This window comes from Saccopteryx bilineata, chromosome 6 (genome assembly GCF_036850765.1).
Source record: "Saccopteryx bilineata isolate mSacBil1 chromosome 6, mSacBil1_pri_phased_curated, whole genome shotgun sequence".
Lineage (NCBI taxonomy): Eukaryota > Metazoa > Chordata > Mammalia > Chiroptera > Emballonuridae > Saccopteryx > Saccopteryx bilineata.
In genome coordinates, this window is record NC_089495.1 from 35,170,616 (window position 1) to 35,189,822 (window position 19,207).

The following is a 19,207-nucleotide window of genomic DNA, read 5'->3' on the forward strand; positions in this document are numbered from 1 at the left end:
TGTGCAGGGACGCTATTCTCTTGGCACACTCAGTCACTTGGATCATGTTCCGCCAGGAGCCCAGGCCTGTGCTGTTTCTCTTCTCCATCCCTCTCCTGCACTCATGCCAGCTTTCTCTTGGTGTCCAGATAGAACCTCCGAATCCTCCACAACTGGCCGCCTTTATAGTCCATCGGAGCTGGCTTAGGCGGTGATTCTCTGCCCTAGCAGTTTTATTACTTTTCTCAGTCAACTCAGCTGTGTTTTTTCTCTTTTTTTGTAGTTTAGATTTTTCTAATTACATTTTGTTAATATGATTTTTTGTTGTTGTTAAACTTTAAATTAGCTTAGAAATGTGTTTGGAGATATTTATGGGGCTCTTGCTTTTCTTTTCATTTTGTGAACAGAAGCATTGGTTGCCTTTGTTCTGGCTATATTTTCAAGATTATTCCTATAGTGAGCAGCTATGGATGATACAGTGACTCCAGAGCTGATAGGTAGGTTTGCTTAAATAGCTTTGGAAGATGAGGGCTGGTTTCTCCCTTAGAGCAAAGGGGTAGACATGCTTCCTGCCCATTACACCAATTCAGGTTCCAGAGCTCAGGGAATCCTTTCCTGTTCCTCAGCCCACTGCGCGTGCACATGTCAGCCGGCCCCTCTCACGTTGCTCTGGAGCAAGCAAATGCTGATATTCTGACTACTCTTACCGTATAAATTCATGTACCTCCACCCAGGAAGCTTACTGTTTCTGCCAGTGTTCGTGAGATTGTGACAGGCTAACTGGTTTGCTTGGAAGTTGGCCAATATCTCAGATCCTCCACAGTTCTTGACAATATGTAGGAGATTTAAATAAAAAAGCAAATAAATAGCTATCAGAGTTCAGCACAGAAATGCCATTTTCAATCCATTTTTCATTAAAAACTATGTTGTATGTTATTTACATAAATGCAGCATGGGTTTTTTCCTTAGGTTAAAATAAAGATTTGGCATAATTTTGTTATTTATTTTAATGACAATTTTAAAAACATAAAAGCCATGTTTTTCTTATGCATATAGATTTGTATTATATGTATGTATATATACACAAATATATTGGGGTATGTGCGTATATTCATGTTTTGAAAAGTCAAATCAATCCTGCATTGCTTAATCACGTTTTATAGACTTAATCTTAATTTCATATACAGCATTATGATGTGTCATTTGCCTCTATTCCAGAATATTGGAAAGAAGATGACCTGCCAAGAGTTCATTGCAAACCTTCAAGGGGTTAATGAGGGTGGTGATTTCTCCAAGGATCTACTGAAAGTAAGCCCTGATCTATTTGTTTTTAAAATATACTTATGTTTATATTTCCTATGTATCCATATATATTTCTATCAGACAGGCTAAGGATTGCATAGTATATATTTTCTTTTTTGCTTTGGTTTTATTGTTGATATTTTGATTAGACCTTGTTCTTGATGCATCAGACTGCAAAGTACCCTTCAATTAATAGTTCCAGAAAGTCAACATTATAATCAGGCATGCAGATAGTAATAAATAGATTTGGAATAAATGTGATATAAGGACTTGGGCAGTTTTTGATTTATTTTTAAGCAGCCTGTCAGAACTTGAGAAAGGTCACAAAGGTACATTCACTATGGAAACAAACAAAAAAAAGCATTTGCACACTCTCTTGGAAGCAGTTCAGACTGTTCTCAGTTCTTAGTCACAGCGCCACTCAGGTTGTCTCTGAAAACGAATTAATTTAAATCTAAGTAATTGTAGAATGCCTGAATTGTTTGCACTTGGTTTTTTATTGGTAGCAGTCAGCATGTTTTTTTCTTATCATCAGATTGTTTTCAAGGAGACGATTTGAAATTCATAACATTCTGCAGCAGCATAAGTGAGATGTGCATTTGATCAAATGCAAGACACCGATTGATAATGGATGTGACTATTTTAGAAGTTCAGAATAAGATGTGTATGTTAGAGTGTGACTTTTAGAGTTGTTTGTTTCTAGCCCTTTTTAAAAATTTTGTGCATATGTTTTTGAAATCATTTCCTTTGAATGACTTTGCTAATAAGGGTGACACATTTGAATTATGCCCAGTATAGAAATGCACCAGTTACATGATAAGTCCTTAATTATGTTTTATATGACTTTTAAAGCATATAAAAATATAGAATAGAGTTCTGCAAGTTTTAGAAAGACATATATACTTTGGAAAATGAAAGAAATTATAAAAATATGGTATAATGAGAGTCTTAGTCTTTCTGACTTTAATTGCAGTTTGTTAAAATGTTACATTATGAAAAAAACAGGAAGAAAAGTAGCTTCAGCTTACTATTAAGGGAGCTTTTTAAATTGAGGTATAATTGACATACAGCATTATATTTGTTTCAGGTGTACAATGTAATGATTCACTATTAGTATCTATTGCAGAATGGTCACAATAAGTCTAGTTAATCATCTGTCATCATATGTAGTTACAGAATTTTATTTTCCTGTGGTGAGAACTTTTGAGATACATTCAGCAACTTTTAAATATGTAATACAGAATTATTAACTATACTCACCATGCTGTACATTACATCCCCATGACTTACCTTATTTTATAAGTGGAAGTTTGTACCTCTGACTCCCTTGACCCATTTTGCTCACTGGCCTACCCCCTGCCGCCAGCAACCACCAATCTATTAAAGGAAGGCATTTTTTTTGTTGTTGTTGTTGTTTTAAGTTGCTTCTTTATAGAGCAAATGCTGCACTTCTGAAGCTACAATTTAATTCCAAATGTGAATGGGAAATGAAAGGTGTTGGGTTGTGACATGATGAATACGTTCTGCACCTTCACTGGCGCTATACTGTAGATACAGATTAACAAGTCTGTGTTCAGTCTAGCTACATTAGCTTGGAAAATAATGGAGTCTTTCTAAGAGAGGATTTGTGAAGCTTTTATCCAGTTATGTCAGAAATGAAAATTGACAGGAACATTTTTCATTGGTGAAGCTTTTAGATTTTAGTGGTAGGCTTATGGTAACATGTGTGACTGTGGGTAAATTATTGGGCAGCTTAGAGCGTGTTGGATGGAGCTGTCTGACACCAAATGTAGTTACCGTCCAGTTCAGTGGCCACCGTTCACCTTGGGTAAACACGTTCTTTGATTTACTCTGCCAAGAATTTGCTGGGTGATTTGTTGCAGTTGTACAATTGAGATCATGTTCACAAACCTCAGGGGAGAAAATATGTATTATACTATTCTTTATTTACTGTGGGAAGATGACAGGGAAATGGCACTGAAAAATGACCATGGTGTTTAGCATGGAAATTGTCAAGCAAAATATCGATTTTCTTTCATAGCAAAGTCTAGCCACTCACAGCCCAAGACGAGTTTTTCATTTCAGTAGGAGTCTGGATTTTACTGCAGATTTGAGCAAGAAAAGGTTTTCTTCAGGTCATTTTGTTTTATTTCTTCTATATATATGGCTATTTGTTCCCCTCCCCTCCTCCATGACTCTCCTGCCTCCTCCCCTCCCTTTCTCCCTCTCTGTATTTCTTTCTCCTGTCACTTATGTTTTCTTTAGCTAGCTCTTGATTCCTTGCTGAAATTAATTATTGAGTGGAATGTTAATTTGAATTTGGGGGGAAATCTGATTATACACATGCCACACAGACAGATACACATATGCATATAGATAAACACAAAACATGGGACCACTTACAGGTTCTGGGTGACCCCTTTCTTCTCCCACCTCCTCTCTAACTTAAAACATTATGTACATGTACATTAGTTTAATTTATGAGGTAAGGTGCTTAATTTACATATACTGAATTGGAGCTTTTATTGTTACATATTGGCCTTATTACTTTTAGATTTCCTTACATCAAAAGTAAAGTTTGTACTTATGTTTGTTGTACAGATTTCTTTGGACTGGAAGTAACATTTCAACTCATGTCTGTGGTTCATTGTTGTTGTATGGCTGGTATTTACTGAAGGTGTACTGTGCTCACCAGGTGTTTTGGACTTGGAGAACATTCTGGAACCAAAGAGGTTCCTATCCTCAGAGATCACCAACTACAAAGAAAGACGGAGGGTTCTTTCTCCCTTAAAATAAACCATCATTCCAGATTAAAATGGAAGTATAAACTGAGTGCCACTGTTCTCAAGAGAAGTGGTTATGGGGGAAAAAAAAGATCTTAACATGCTTAAATGTATGAAAATGAGAAACTTGTTTAAACATTTTTTAACTAAGAGACTTTAGTTAATATTTTGTTTTAAACTTGCCTTAGACTACATTGAAGGAATAGATATGTTGAGCTTCTTTTTTTTTTTACAATTCACAATTCCACTGTAGTTTCCCCTTTTACTCAGATGAACTAAAAAGAATCCTGAGTGCTCTCTGCAAGTAAGAAAATTTCCCCCACCAGTTGCTTAGAGTATAAGTTACAGATATCTATAGTATAAAGTGGAATAAGTTGAATACCAAAGGACAACTTTGGATGGAATATTATTCTTTGATGCTACTAACATGGAGGTACTATGGAGAGTTTGGTTTTAAACTAGTCTTGAAAAAACAAAAACAAAAACAAAAAAAACTAGTCTTGGACTCTTGAAAAACCTTTGAGAAAGCAAATTGGTTGTTATGCTCTCTAAAGACCCCAAGGTGATCCTGGGATATGAATGGAGACATGAATTATTTGAAGTGACTAAAAATCCCTGGGTGCGAACAATTCTTACCCCGTGTGTACCTGCTCGCCTGAGTTTTCTCTGGACAGTCTGAGGTCAGAGCTCAGGACCACGAAGTGTGGGTATTTCAGCCTTGGTCCAGCAGGTTCTTACAGACTCTTGACCCTGTTAGCCTGGGCATCTCTTCTACCCAATCCTTTCGGGGCTGATACCTAGGAACCAGAGTGTTGGCCTGTCGTCCTAGGGATGTTTCTGAAACTCTTTGTAGAATAAGCCTTCAAATTAAAAATTGTCCTGAATGTTTCCCTGTCTTGTGCTCAAAGTGTAGCACCTGTTCTTTTGCCTTCCTGTTCCCTAAGTTTTACTTCTTCTGAGTTTCCTATGAGCCTCTATCCTTACTCTTAACAGAAAAGTTGCATCCTTATCTTCAGCCCAAGCTGCTTTTCGTTTCTAACTCTGGTGGCTGATAAGCCTCCATTTCTTGTTACATAGAGGGAGAGACTTGGGGCCTCGGATGTAACTATTTAGAAGGAAAATAGCTATTTCAAATTATATTTACAGGAAAGAAGGAAGGAAACAATATGAAGTAAGATAAGAGAGGAGCCAGTGAAAAGTGGCATAGGGATATATTGGGGTGAAGGTCAGTTATTGGCTGCACACTAATTACATTTTGAGGACATCCAGACTGAAGATTTTGGCATGAAATATGAAACCCTAGTTGTTTCTTATCCCAGTTTTCCTATTGTCACCCATCATTTCATACACAAATAATGTTCTTAATATTTTTATCCTCTTCGTAGTTAGGTCTTCATAGTCATGTGCCAAAAAGAATTAGAAAAAAATATTAACTAAAATAATCTCTAATTTCTGAATATTTGCATCATTTTAATGATAGGACAGACACAACAAACCTTAACACCCAAGTCTTTCAAAATGATTCTAACATAACTAAAAAATAAAACAATGTAATGTGAAGAGTGTTTTAAAACATACCTCTTCCTCCTGACTGGGCGATGGTGCAGTAGATAGAGCGTTGGACTGGGATGTGGAGGACCCAGGTTCGAAACCCCGAGATTGCCAGCTTGAGCATGGGCTCATCTGGTTTGAGCAAAGCTCACCAGCTTGGACCCAAGGTTGCTGGCTCGAGCAAGGGGTTACTCAGTTTACTGAAGGTCTACGGTCAAGGCACATATGAGAAAGCAATCAATGAACAATTAAGGTGTTGTAATACGCAACAAAAAACTAATAATTGATGCTTCTCATCTTTCTCCATTCCTGTCTGTCTGTCCCTGTCTGTCTCTCTCTCTGACTCTCTGTCTCTGTAAAAAACAAAAACATACTTCTTCCTAAATCTGTATAAGTACACAGATAGCTTTAATAATAATTCTAGTTAAAAGGCAGTCTTACTAGAAATCATTAAAAAGAAGGTAAATAAATCTTGCTTGGGCAAGTCAATAACATACCATGCTTTCAGGTTTATGATTAGATGTTTGACTTTACGATATTCTTCAGAAACTAAATTTTTTGGTAGAAATTGCTTACTTCTATCTCCTTTACTTGAGAATTTATTAACTTTGAAATTAGCTTGCAGTCAAGGGAAAACCAAAAGTTTTTTTACTCTCTCAAGTTTGTAGTTACTGGTAACAAAAGAGAGAGAGAGAGAGAGAGAGAGAGAGGGCGTGCATGCTTGTGTGTGTGTTCCAGTGCAGGGTAGGAAGGGAGAGTGGCAGATAAACTGAAAAAATGCAAATCAGTGTGCCTGGCTTAGTAGAATTTGCATGCTTCATTCCATTAATGGAATGATAAATAGCAGTGAATTAAATTGTTACATATATATTCTGTTGGGTGGAATCACAATAAAAGTTCTTTCTTTTTCTGCTGCATTTGTTTGTCCTTGTTTTCCCAAAGGAAAGAATTTAGGTGAGGTTCTTTTAAAAGTAGTTTCTAAGAACATATAGATTACCTGCATCCATTCCTTAATATATGTACTTGGCTGAAAGTATTATATGTTTTGTTTTAAATGCAGTTTTTCCATTTGGCATTTTTAGGGAAATATCATTTGTAAAGATGATGGAGAAATTAGCCAGGATGGTAACATTTAAACAGTCTCAAAAGGTCAACAACAATAACAACAAAAGGACACATTTTAAATAAAGATTAATGTGTCTTGTTGGACAAGGAAGAAATAAAGTAGGAAATACAGCATCCATTCAGGGTCATAACCATTAGTCTTTTTAATGTATTATAGTTGGATATAAGGGTAAGCAAAAAAAAAAAAAAATCAGCCATTAAAGAGTTAGAAATAAACAATTTTTATACACTTAAACTCCAAAAAAGATTTGTTTACATAGTGACAGTAAGAGCTATAAAGATTCTTCTAAAAAAGAGAAAGCAAAGTCAGCCCAGCTTTCTAACAGAGTTCAATTTACCTTTCTCATTTGACCCATTCAGCCAGGGAGAAGACTGGGAATTTAACATGACAATTCCCCTACTTTTCTTTCTACCAAAGTCTGACCTTAAGCAACATTCTCCTCTATTTTTTGTTCTCTTCTTTCATCTTTGCTTCCAATATTACCAGTGAGTACAAGTATAAAGGGAAAGCTGAACAAGAATGGGTTTTATTAATATCAGAACTTCGGTATGGCATTGCACTATAGTTTTGCAAATATTATTGTTGGAGTGAACTGGGTAGAAGGTGAGAGAAATCTATTGTTTCTTACATATACTGTATGAGAATGCCCTGGCCAGATAGCTTAGTTGGTTAAAGTGTCCTCCTGGTGCACCAAGGTTGTGGGTTGGATCCCTAGTCAGGGCAAATATGAGAATCAGCCAGTGAATACATAAATAGGTAGAAAAACAAATTGATGTTTCTCTCTCCCTCCCTCCCTCCCTCCCTCCTCTACTTCTCCTCCTTCCCTCTTCTCTTTCTTTCTCTCTAAAAAAGGAAAATCAATAAACAAAAAATTTTAAAAACCTTCATGTCCCTAGCCATTTGGCTCAGTGGTAGAGTGTCCACCTGGTGTGTGGGAGTCCAGGGTTCAATTCCCAGTCAGAGCACACAGGAGAAGTGCTCATCTGCTTCTCCACCTTTCCCCCCTTTCTTTCTCTCTCTCTTCCCTTCCCGCAGCCATGGCTCGATTGGCTAGAGTGAGTTGGCCTTGGGAGCTGAGGATGGCCCCATGGCCTCTGCCTCAAGCACTAAAAAAAAAAAAAAAAGAAAAAGAAAAAAAAATGGCTCCTGTTGCAACAGAGCAAAGGCCCCAGATGGGCAGAGCATCGCCCCCTAGTGGGCTTGCTGGGTGGATCCCAGTCGGGGCGCATGCAGGAGTCTGTCTCTGCCTCCCTCCTCTCACTAAAAGAAATCCCCCAAAACAAAAACAAACCTGCACATGCATCTACATTTATCTAAATACAATTTTCAATGAAAAAGAAAAAGTCCACACACACCAAAAAAAGGCAGTTTCTTTCCATTCAGCCAGAGACTTTTATGTATCGTGTAAAAATTAGCATAATGAAATTCCATTGCTCTTGGCCTTTCTTTCATATTGCTGAATGTCACGATCAACAGCTTAGATATAACTGTGTAGCAGCATTAAGGACAACAGTGTATTGAGAAAAAGGCAATGGAAGTTATTTTCCAGAGTTGAGAGCTGGAAAGTCACATAAATCTGGTGGGGTTTTTTTTGGTTTTTAATTATTTCTGTTACTCCAGATGCTGTGGAGAATTGTTTGGAAGGAAAAGGGAGTAGAATTGGAAAAGGTGGGAAAGAAATGGTTGCAATTGTCCACCAGAAGAGGAATGGTGGCTTAGATGTGGGTGGCAACCGTATTGAGGGAAATATATTAGCTATGGAATTATTTTGTGCTCATTACTAAAGTTTCTTTTGCAAAACTCTTTTCCTAGATTGCCCCTCTTCCTCTACCACCTGTATTGTAAACTAACGATTTTCAACCAGTGTTGCCACAAGCATCTTAACACATTCAATACCTGATTATTTAGTCAGGGGCACTGACCTCTTTTTCTTAGATCGTCAAATAGAAAAGTGACAACAGCCAACACAGCAATAGCTGTCCAGTGGGAATAAATCAAAATTATGCTTGTTCGGGGGGGGGGGGGTCAGATGGGTAAAAAATATATGTTTTGATATGCCACAGAATTTTAGTAATTAATTTATGTGTGCCCGGAGATGAAAAGGGTTGAAAATCGCTGTTCTAACCGCCATTGTTTCTTCTGAGTTAGTATTGGATCTGTGAAGCCAGTGGAATGGAGGGCTCTGTGGTGGAGTGGAATAAGTAGTGTCGGCTCTGGAAGGTAAGCCCAATATTTTACCTGGGCCAGGCCACCTCACTGTTTTCTCATGTATAACATGGGTAATACGACCTCCTCCGAGAGTGGTTATGACGGTTAATGCAATTCTGTGTGTTCAGCGGCAGGCACTGGTCATCTAGGACGCATCCCAGGGCGCCTAGTGTGAGCTTGTTTTCCCAGCACTGCTCCAGTTTCCGTGACTGGGCTCTGAGGCTCTTGGTGATGCTAGTGACTAGTGACAGAGCCTTCCAGTAGTAATTCCACCTCTTGGTGCCTTAGTTTCTTTGTAAAATAAGATATTGGGGCTGTGCCCATAACTTTAAGGTTTTCAGTCCAGGCTTCTGTGGCCCACGGTACCACCTGGACCGGAACTTCTTGTTTTGTTTTTCTGTTGTGCTCAAACTTACTCATGCAATGTCTTTTGAGCAAAATATTCCTTGGCAAAGAAGTAGTTACCAAAACACTATGCGTGATCTTTAAGGATCTTTTTCAATTGTCATTTATTTCTTTGTAAATTCAAGTCATCTCTCTCAGGTTATTTTTTATATCTCTCAAGTTTTAACTTTAATTTTTTTTTATTGATTTAGACAAAGAAGTGTGTACTTAAGAGTGAAAGTTCAGATTTAAGTCCAAGAACATTACCTTGGTTGTAGCAGCATTCTCAAAGGGTTACTCCTAAAAAATCACATGCAGAAGCAGCAGGCAGGCCCCATCTGAAAAACATCTGAACTTCTTATAAATGAAAATCCTCAGTGAAGTCTCAGAAATACTTGATCTGAGTTATATTCGGAGTATGCAGTTGAAAATAGGAACTTATGGATGGTATTTAAGTGTAGCTAAAAAAAGAGCATCAACTGTTGCCTAGAGTAGGTGAGTTCTTTCAGAGAAGGTCATGGAAACCTGGTAGCAACAGTATCTAGGGAGGGGAAGTGCTTGGATGCTTATTCCGATGGAAGCAGGAGAGCCTTTTAAGAGAAAAGCTATGTTAGCAAGCTTTTAAAGAGAAAAGCTTTAAAGGTTCTGGCATAAAATATGGAATACCGCTTTTCTTGGTGAAACGAATCCAGCTGAGTTGTGATAAAAGGTTCGCGGTGCATTCCTGCTCGCTGTCCCCATGGAAATCTGGAGGTCCGCCGTTGCCTCCAGTGACGTGCTCGGCATGCACACAATAATGATGCTCCCTTTGGAATGATTCAGACCCTGAATGAAAACTGGTGACGATAATGAGGATAATACTTTGAAGTAGCTGAAGACCTACGAATCATGTTGATGCTTTAAAAAAAAAAAATCTATTACAAAGAAGTCTGTTAGAACATTTTGACAGAATAGATGCTTTTTAAAAAGTACAAACAGATTATTAAACAAAAAGAAAGAAAAAACGTTTGACATGGGATGTAGTAATCACTAAGGGTACTGTCATGGAATATTAATAATTTCTAGATAGATTCAAGTTTTAGTTTGATCGTGAAGAAGTGCTACAGAATTTCATATTCAGATGCATCCACAGATGTTAGAATGTGTCTTTACACCATTTTTAAATGTCATGACATAGTCCATCAAGGTTGCTGCTTCTCTCACTCAAGCTTGAACATGTAATATTGATATGAATGTAGTGTGAATGCAGTGGGTCGCTTTGTGAATTTAAACCATTTTCCTTTGGGTATGATATACCGGTGGGGATTGGGGAGTAGGTGGGAGTTCCTCAGGGCCAATGCACTTCTATTAACAGGCCTACAATCCAATGGCAAATGAACTATCATAGCAAATGTTCCTTCCTAACCATTAAGGATGCATAGAAACAAAGATTTTTTTATTATTATTAAATTTATTGAGGTGACAGTGGTTAATAAAATTATATAGGTTTCAGGGGTATAATTCTATAGTGCATCCTCTATATACTTACTATACTGTGTCTTCCCCTCCTCAAGTCAAGTCTCTTTCCGTCACCATCCAATCCCCCTATACTCTCTTCCACCTCCCCCACCTCCTTTTCTTCTGGTAATCACCACACTGTTGTCTGTGCCTGTGGAAACAGACTTTAATTTAAAAGCATTTGTATATAACTGTACAGGAAAAACAAATCTATAAAGGAAAACAATGTGCTTTGGGGTTGTATTAATGCTTCACTAATGTAAAGGTCAGTTATCTAAAAAAGCCTGAAAAAGTTGAAAACACATAATAAAAGTCACCCTGAACAGCCAGAATAAATGGGTATTACAGAGTTTGTATAACAAACCTTACAAATTTTATTCTGACCCTCATATATGGCCTATTTTTAAAAATAACTAAATTTCAAAATTTTGCCCCAGTCTTTTCCCCTGGAGTATCCTAAGCAAATGGCCATTTAGACACAGGTGAATACCAATGTACAAGTAGCTGCTTAAAACTGGGGGCTGGATAAGAAATGATGACATCGGATCATTTATAGGAAAATGGTGGGATCTTGATAACATTATACGAAGTGAAATAAGTAAATCAGAAAAAAACAGGAACTGCATTATTACATATGTAGGTGGGACATAAAAGTGAGACTAAGAGAAATTGATAAGAGTGTGGTGGTTACGGGGGGGGGGGGGAGAGGGAGAGGGGGAGGGGGAGGGGCACAAAGAAAACTAGATAGAAGATGACAGAGGACAATCTGACTTTGGGTGATGGGTATACAACATAATTGAACAACAAGATAACCTGGACATGTTATCTTTGAATATATGTATCCTGATTTATTGATGTCACCCCATTAAAAATAAAATTATTAAAAAAAACCCCAAAAACTGGGGGCTGGGCCAGACCTGCCACTAATCCTCTCTGAGCCAGGTCCTCGCCACAAGGCAATAGTCACATCCAATGGATTTTTCTAAAACAAATTTAGACCTTAAGACCACCAAGGGACATCAAACATTTAGGTTTTTCCTAACATTTTAAATCAAACTATTTTAAGTCAATTATTTTGAAGAAACAGTTTTTTCCCAGTTAGCTGACCACCAAGGGACATGAAACATTTAGGTTTTTCCTAATATTTTAAATCAAACTATTTTAAGTCAATTATTTTGAAGAAACAGTTTTTCCCAGTTAGCCATGAATTAGAAGGATAAAGTTGGGGTGCTGTTAGTCAGCTATATGGACATTCTCAAGAAGTGATTTGCAAATGAGATGTAAAGAAAATGAAACCTTGAAAAACACTGGGTCGCCAAACTGAACAGCTGGAGTCGTTTTGACAAAGGGCAGGAAATCTATGTCCTCAGTAGCTTCTCAGAGAATGGCTGAATTATAGCCCAGCAGAGAGTAATGGATGTACTTAATGAGTCATCAAAAATGTTACATTACATTTACTTAATTTGATTAAGGAGACAGGATGTGTGAAATAGATTGGGAAAGCTTGCCAACAAGATTATTTTATGAAGATTTTGGCATTTAAAGAAATTAGCTTCTATCAGAAAATCTGCTAATATAGAATAATTTATCTCTATACCCAAAAACATTCTTGAACTGCATTCCCTCTCAGTGTTGGGTTTTCTTTGTTGTTATTTTAGAGCTTTCTATTTCTTTTAGTTGTTGTAACATTGGCCCTTCCCTCAGACTCTTCACAGATAGCAGATAGCTTTTGTGCCGTGATGTCGCTTTCTCAGAAACACCAGCGAACATGTCTGCCCAGACCTCTCAAGGATGCGGCTGGTACAGGAGCCTTCCTCTTTGCACCGTGCCTCATGGTCAATGTAGACACATATTCCTGTGCTGCTTCCTCCTCATCTCGCTGGAATGCCTGTGAGAATTCCGCTACCTTCACATTCTTTTCCAGATGAGAACACCACTGTGTTCATTTCATCACACTGCCATTTGAAGACCACCAAGGGATGTCAGTGCTTACTGCTGGCACAAGCCATTTCACTATGAGGTTGCTTAATTCTAGAAGCAATTACGCCTTAAGAATGCAACATAGATAAATTGTTACTCTCCTTTTCCTCTTTTTCCTTTCACTTCCAGAAGCATAAATCAGAGGTAAATCTGTGTACTCAAAATATAACCTTCAAGGGTTATTATTTGCATTTCCAGTTGCTAGTGATATGTTGTAGACTTAGGCAAAAGAGACATCTTTGAAAAGAGTTATGGATAGGTAAATTCAGTACTCGTATCCACCTATAACCACATCAAAATTTCAACTAAACTACAGAACCATCATTCAGAACCGCCTGAAACCTAGCTGAATGAAGTCCCAACTAGGGATTGAAAGAAGCCACATCAAGACTGAAAAGCAAAGTTCTTTGTCAGTTGCATTATAGTCAGATCTATAAACATGTCATTTAAAATTTTGTCATTTACAGACAGTTATTGTTTTACTCTGATGCATTTGCAAATAGGTTTCCTCTTCAAGATCCATGGAAAGGACTCTGACTTACTCTAAGATAGAGTTTTCTAAGAGTAAGTTTTCAGATCATACCTTTAAACTGGGTTCAGATTTATTTCTTAGATTTCTAAGGAATAGCCAGATGTATGGAAATACTGGCAAATGATCTGGACAACGAAGAATTGATCATATGGGACTGAATGAACTGAGGATAATTATTTTTATGACTTTGTTCAAAACATTGATTAAATTTTTTTTTTGTTTTCCACATATAAAGAAACATTTCTTAGAGCAGTTTGGTAAATTATACTTTTGTAAGCAATACTGAAGCATGTCTATTTTTATTCCTACCTGATTCCTCTAGAATGTGGAAACTCTTAATGAGTATTATTTAATTTTCATGGCAATATGGTTGTTTGTATGAATTCAGCGAGAACCTGTTCTCTTTATAACAGGATAATTGGAAACTAGGTTTATTAACCAAGACTTTGAGTGGCATGTCATGTTTAAGAGACCTGCATAGACTCTAGATGTCGCCAGAAAGCTTTAAGGAATTAAGATGAACTTTAGGGGCCAATAAAAGCCCCTGGGAAAAACCCCCTGGGACCTTGCTTATTTACATAGTTCATGGCAGTCTTTCCAGGTAAGGAATGAAGGGCTGGCAAAGATAGAACCTCAAGGTGTTTGGGGGCATCAAGAACTTGAGGAATTCACCCAAATCTGTGGGTATTGCCGTGGCCTGGCTTCCTCCTCTGAAGGATTCAAGTTCAATCTGCAGACTCCTTCTGAGATTCCAGCAAAGCAGACTTAAGAGACCCTATATGGTCAATTGCTATTCTTATTTTATTTATGCTAATAATTAAGCCAAATTTATTGAAACTAGACTTATGCAGTAAATAGTCTTCATTTGATTATCTTTGAGAAAAATGAGGATGATTTTAGGGAGAGAAATTGTGTTTCCATAGAGTCGATAGTAACAGTTGTGGAAATTAAATTCTAGTTCAGTTAATTATCTTTCATATTTTATTTTTCACCTATAACTGGACTGGATCCTGAATTTTTGGCTATCACCCTTCAAACTAATGTTTCATTTACTTCCGATCCTTTGATTTAGAGTTACTAAGAACTAAAACTTTTCAGTGCCTTGCAATTGCAAATGTCAGCTAAAGGACATAATATAAACTTGAGAAAAATCACCACAACACCTCACCCTTAAAGCATCTCAATTACGATGCAGTGTTAACCATGCAGAACTCACTCACCTGAGCAGCTGACAACATCATCAGACACATTCAAAGGGCAGACAAGGAGGATCTGTTGGCTAGTTCCTGCCCACCTTCATTCCAGCAAAAGAAACTTTGAGCCTCACGTCCAGAAATCTCGACTGACGGCCGCACAGACCCAGAAATGGGTTTTTAATTTATTCTGATCATTAACCTCTTTTTTCCTGTTTTCATAGACATGCTTTTTATTAAATACCTGATTGCTTGCATGAAAAGGAAAGAAAGAAAGAAAAGAGTTATGGGTTCTGAGACTATGTAAATTTTGGATTATTTGTCCCTTGTGCGTGATCTCCCCCTGCCCCTATTCTTAGGGGCAGAGACTGTGCTTGTTGGTCACAGTATCCCTTTTACTTAGCATAATTCCAGAAATGATTTCAGTTTCATATAAAACACAGTGATTTCTGACTGTAGATGGGCTTTGTGAGCTTATGTGAACAATTTTATACTGTATACAGAATTGTGAATGTATATATTGATATAACTGTTTTGGGGAGAGATCCATAGCTTTAATCAGATTTTCAGAAGGATCTTTGTTCCTCAGAGTATTGAGAGCTGTAGGCCTGGGACTCTCCCAGAGTGGAGATTGTGCCTTGTATTTCAGTGACAATAAACAGCAAGCGCAGGATTTCCCTGTCACTGGAGTACTCAGCACAGTCACCGAGGCCCTGCTACGTGCCCGACTCTGTGCAGGTTCAGGAGAACAGCCCTGAATAAGACAGACCAGGCCGTGCCCTCAGGGAGCTTTGAATTTGGTAGGAAAACAAACAGCAGACCCAGGATTACACACATTATGAAATGTTTTATTCAAAATCATATCCTAACTGTGTTAAGGTACAGACACGTACTTGATACTTCTGCCGCGTATGGCAGAAGTCAGGAGCTGGATCCAGGTGAAGTCTGATAGGATGTGTGCGTTCCTGTTTTGGGAAAGACTGTGCTAAATATACCAGGGAAAGTAAAGGTGAGGAAGACATGCATAGTGCCCTAATCTCTAATCTAGTGTAGTGTTTCCCAACTCTGGCTGCACATTAACATCATTCGAGGTGAGGGGAGAAAAAGCAGGCAGCTGACATATTCTCAGATGGAAACTGCTAAATGGTACAGACACTTCAGAGAAAGGTCTTGAACTTTCTTATAAAATTACCCTGTGATCCAGCAACTCAAGAAAAATGAAAGCATACATCACAAGAGTATTCGTAACAGCTTTATTCATAATAGATCTGGAAAACTGGAAAGGACCCAAATGCCCACCAGCAGATGGACGGATAAAACCATGTGATAATAAAATGGAACGGATGGCCATTACACGCCACATTGAGACGCTTTATACAAATGTTTGGGATGCATGATCTTGTTATATGAAGTACTAGTATAGGCGAAAGTAACCTGTGGCAAGGGGAAAAGGTCAGCAGCGGTATACTCTGAGGGTGTGAGGATTGGAATTACCTGAGTGAATGGCCAATAGTCACGGCCATCGCTGCAGGTGCGTGCAGGTTCTCATTGAACTCAGGTGGACAGTAAAGAAACAGCGGAGCCGAAAAATGGTGGGCCGTCCCTTTATTCTAGCCTCGCAACCAGCCAGCGAGTGAAAACAACACACAGGGCACCAAAACCCACTCACACATTCCCTGGTTCCACAACCAGGAGAATCTTTTCCGTTCTTTTTAGAATCAAAGGCCCCCCTGACCAGTCTAAGTCCCCCCTCTGGTTCCCCATCTGCCAACATGGCTTCTTACTCTCTGCACAAACTGGCTTCTCCTTCAGCACCCTGCCATCTTGGCTGCTTCTTCCTTCTCTCCAGCACTCTTCCTCCCTGCTCTAACTCTGCAAAACCATGGCCTCCTTCTTCCTCCTTTCTCCTTTTTCTTACAACTCTTTGGTGCAAAAACCCCTCCTCCAGCACACATTAGCATGACAATGGCCCTTCCCAAGCAGGAAGGTAATTAGCGATTTCACCTGGGCAGCATCAGTCACGTGGGCAGCACCATTTTCAACAAAGTGAGCATAAAAATCACATTTTACAAACTTATTTTGCCTAACACTGGGAAAAAGCATGTAGGAAACTATTGGGGTGATGCTAATATATGTGTGTGTGTGTGTGTGTATAATATATATATATTATATATTATATATTATATATATATATATATTAGCTTAAATCACTGGCCCAAGTGCCCCTGGAGCTCAGACCTGGCCTTTATTTTTTATTAATTTATTGGGGTGATATCAAGATTATATAGGTTTTAAGTGTACATTTCTATGATACATGATCTATATGTTGTATTATGTGCTCACCACCCAAAGTCAAAACATCTAATATTTTTAAATATTGGGGAAAATGTTACTATCAGAGCTATGAACAAAAACTCAATGTCTTCTCCCTCCTCTCCTGACCCCCCAATAATTACAGATCTCCAGGGCTAGAGCCCATGTGCATTCTAAAAAGTTCTACAGGTGATTCTGATGTCCTCTGAGATTTGAACTATTAAATAGAATAAAGTACAAAAGAAAGCATATTAGTTTTCTATTGCTGTTGTAACATTACCATAGACTCAGGGGCTTACTTAACACAGTACAGATTGATCACCTCGCCATTTTGTCAGTCAGAGGTTTGGGTTGGCCTGGAGTCTTTTTTTCTGCCCCAGGTTTCATAAGATAAAGTCAAGGTGTAGGCAGGTTTATGTTCCTTCCTGGAAAGTCTCAGGGTGAAGCCCCTGCCGAGCTCTTTCAGGTTGTGGGCAGGAATCAGGCCCATGTGGCTGCAGGACCGAGGGCACATTTCCTTGTTGGCTGCTGGCTCCTTCTCAGCTTCTAGAGGCCACCGCAGCCCGCGGTTTCCGGCCCCTTCCTCTGTCTTCACGTCCAGCACTGACAGGTCAGGTCCTCACCCTTCATCGGCCTCTGGCCCCTTACTGCTTTGTCTAGCCTCTGCTCTACTCTTCTGTCCCCTGAGTCACAGTTTTGTCTTCCTCTTATGCTTTGAAGAGTACATTTACTTAGAACCCCTGCCCCCAGATAATCCAGAATGTTCTTTTTGTATTAAGGTCAGCTGATTAATCTTAATTCTATCTGCAGAGTTCCTTCCCAGCAGTGCCTAGATAGGTGTTTGATTAAATAACCAGGGGATGAGAATCTTGGGAGGTGGGGGCAGCATCTTTAGAATCCTGCCTACACAAGAGAGGTACATATAAAATGGGGAGGGCTCTCCGAATAAAGATGAGCGACTTCCAGCAGGGGAGCATCTGGGAAACTTCCTGCAAAGCAGTAGCATTTACTTGTCATTTAAGAGGCTGCTCTGATGGATACGATGGAGCCTGAATTGGGGGGAGGGGGACGTGTAATAGTTTAAGTGCCCATGTGGAGGAAGATGAGATGACAATGTATCATATGCTCAGTACAGCCCCTCCTTACCCCATGACTGCTTTCTGTGTGTTTTAGTTATTCTTTGCACTGAGCCATTGCAGCCATTGTAGCATACGGACGTGTGTTTTTTTTTAAGATCTAAGTAGAAAAAGATAGGAAGAATGTCAAAAAGTAACACACTTAATATGTAGAAATATTATCTTTAAAAGGTCTGGGGCAGTTTTATGGTGTGGTTTTTGTATCACTTTCTCTTTGGCTGTTAGACTCTATGAATCTAAAGAATTTTATTTCCATATTGCTAAACTTCAGAACTCCAAATCTATGGATGAAAACCAGGGAATGTGGCCTTCCATAAAAGTATACCACTCTTCCTTCATACTTCTCACAGTACTGAACTCTGCCCATTGTTGGTGGACTCTGTACCCTGCTCCATGTGGATGACAGTATCAGTACGATCTCAGCTTCTCCGGGAGACCCTGTGGCCCTGGGGCATCTCTCAAAACACTACAGCCTTATCAGCCGATTTTATTTTCTAAGTTATTCCACATAAAGGAAAAATCCCTTTGTATATGCATAGGTTACTTTGAACACTTATCTTCCTTTTTACCTATTTATATATAAGCTTTTAGAAAAGATTGTGTATACCTTTTTATTTTGAAAAGCATGTATGCATCTGTACAAAAAAGTCTTACAATGTCTCCTGCCAACCTTTTAAAAGTACAAAGGCTGTAACTGCCAATGGTCATTTTTATTCAGCCTTTTAAAGGATGTGTCCATAAGGGCTAAAATAATGAAACCAGCACAGCTGGCTGGTATTTTGAAAGCTGGGTAGGAGAAATAGAATTCAAAAAGGAAGGTATGGTGGCAAAAAGCCAAGGGGCCTTTTAATGAGGATCCACAAATGTCACTTCTCTCGTGTGACTCACAATTTGCTCTTCACACCTCCAGGGCCACTTAGCACTCAAGAGTCTTTCCAAACCTTTCTTCCTATGGCTGGCCAGTGTGTGTTTTCTTTCCTTTCCTTCCCACCTTCCACCCAGATCTGACGGCCTGGTCATGAGGAGTAGAGAGGCCAGCCAGAGGAAGCCCATTCTTCTTCTGGGCTACTTGTTACTAGCTTGGAGAGGAGAAAATAGTTCTTCTGGGGGTTGCTTTCTGTGTTCTGAGTAAATAGTCTACAAGCAAGTCATACAGTAGTTAATTTAGCTAGTTATCACCCACAAGGGAAGCACGGCTGTCTTCACCATGTGGCCATCTTCCT

At 38.8% G+C, this 19,207-nt stretch overlaps 1 protein-coding gene across 6 annotated transcripts in view; it reads left to right on the plus strand.

Moving 5' to 3' along the window:
• Positions 1–19,207, plus strand: part of PSD3 (pleckstrin and Sec7 domain containing 3) — a 619,599-nt gene that overhangs the window by 385,889 nt on the left and 214,503 nt on the right. For all 6 annotated transcript variants that reach the window (XM_066234423.1, XM_066234424.1, XM_066234425.1 and 3 more), the window contains one exon: positions 1,198–1,287. In XM_066234423.1, coding sequence (XP_066090520.1) covers positions 1,198–1,287 — 90 coding nt within the window. The remainder of the gene's footprint in view (positions 1–1,197; positions 1,288–19,207) is intronic.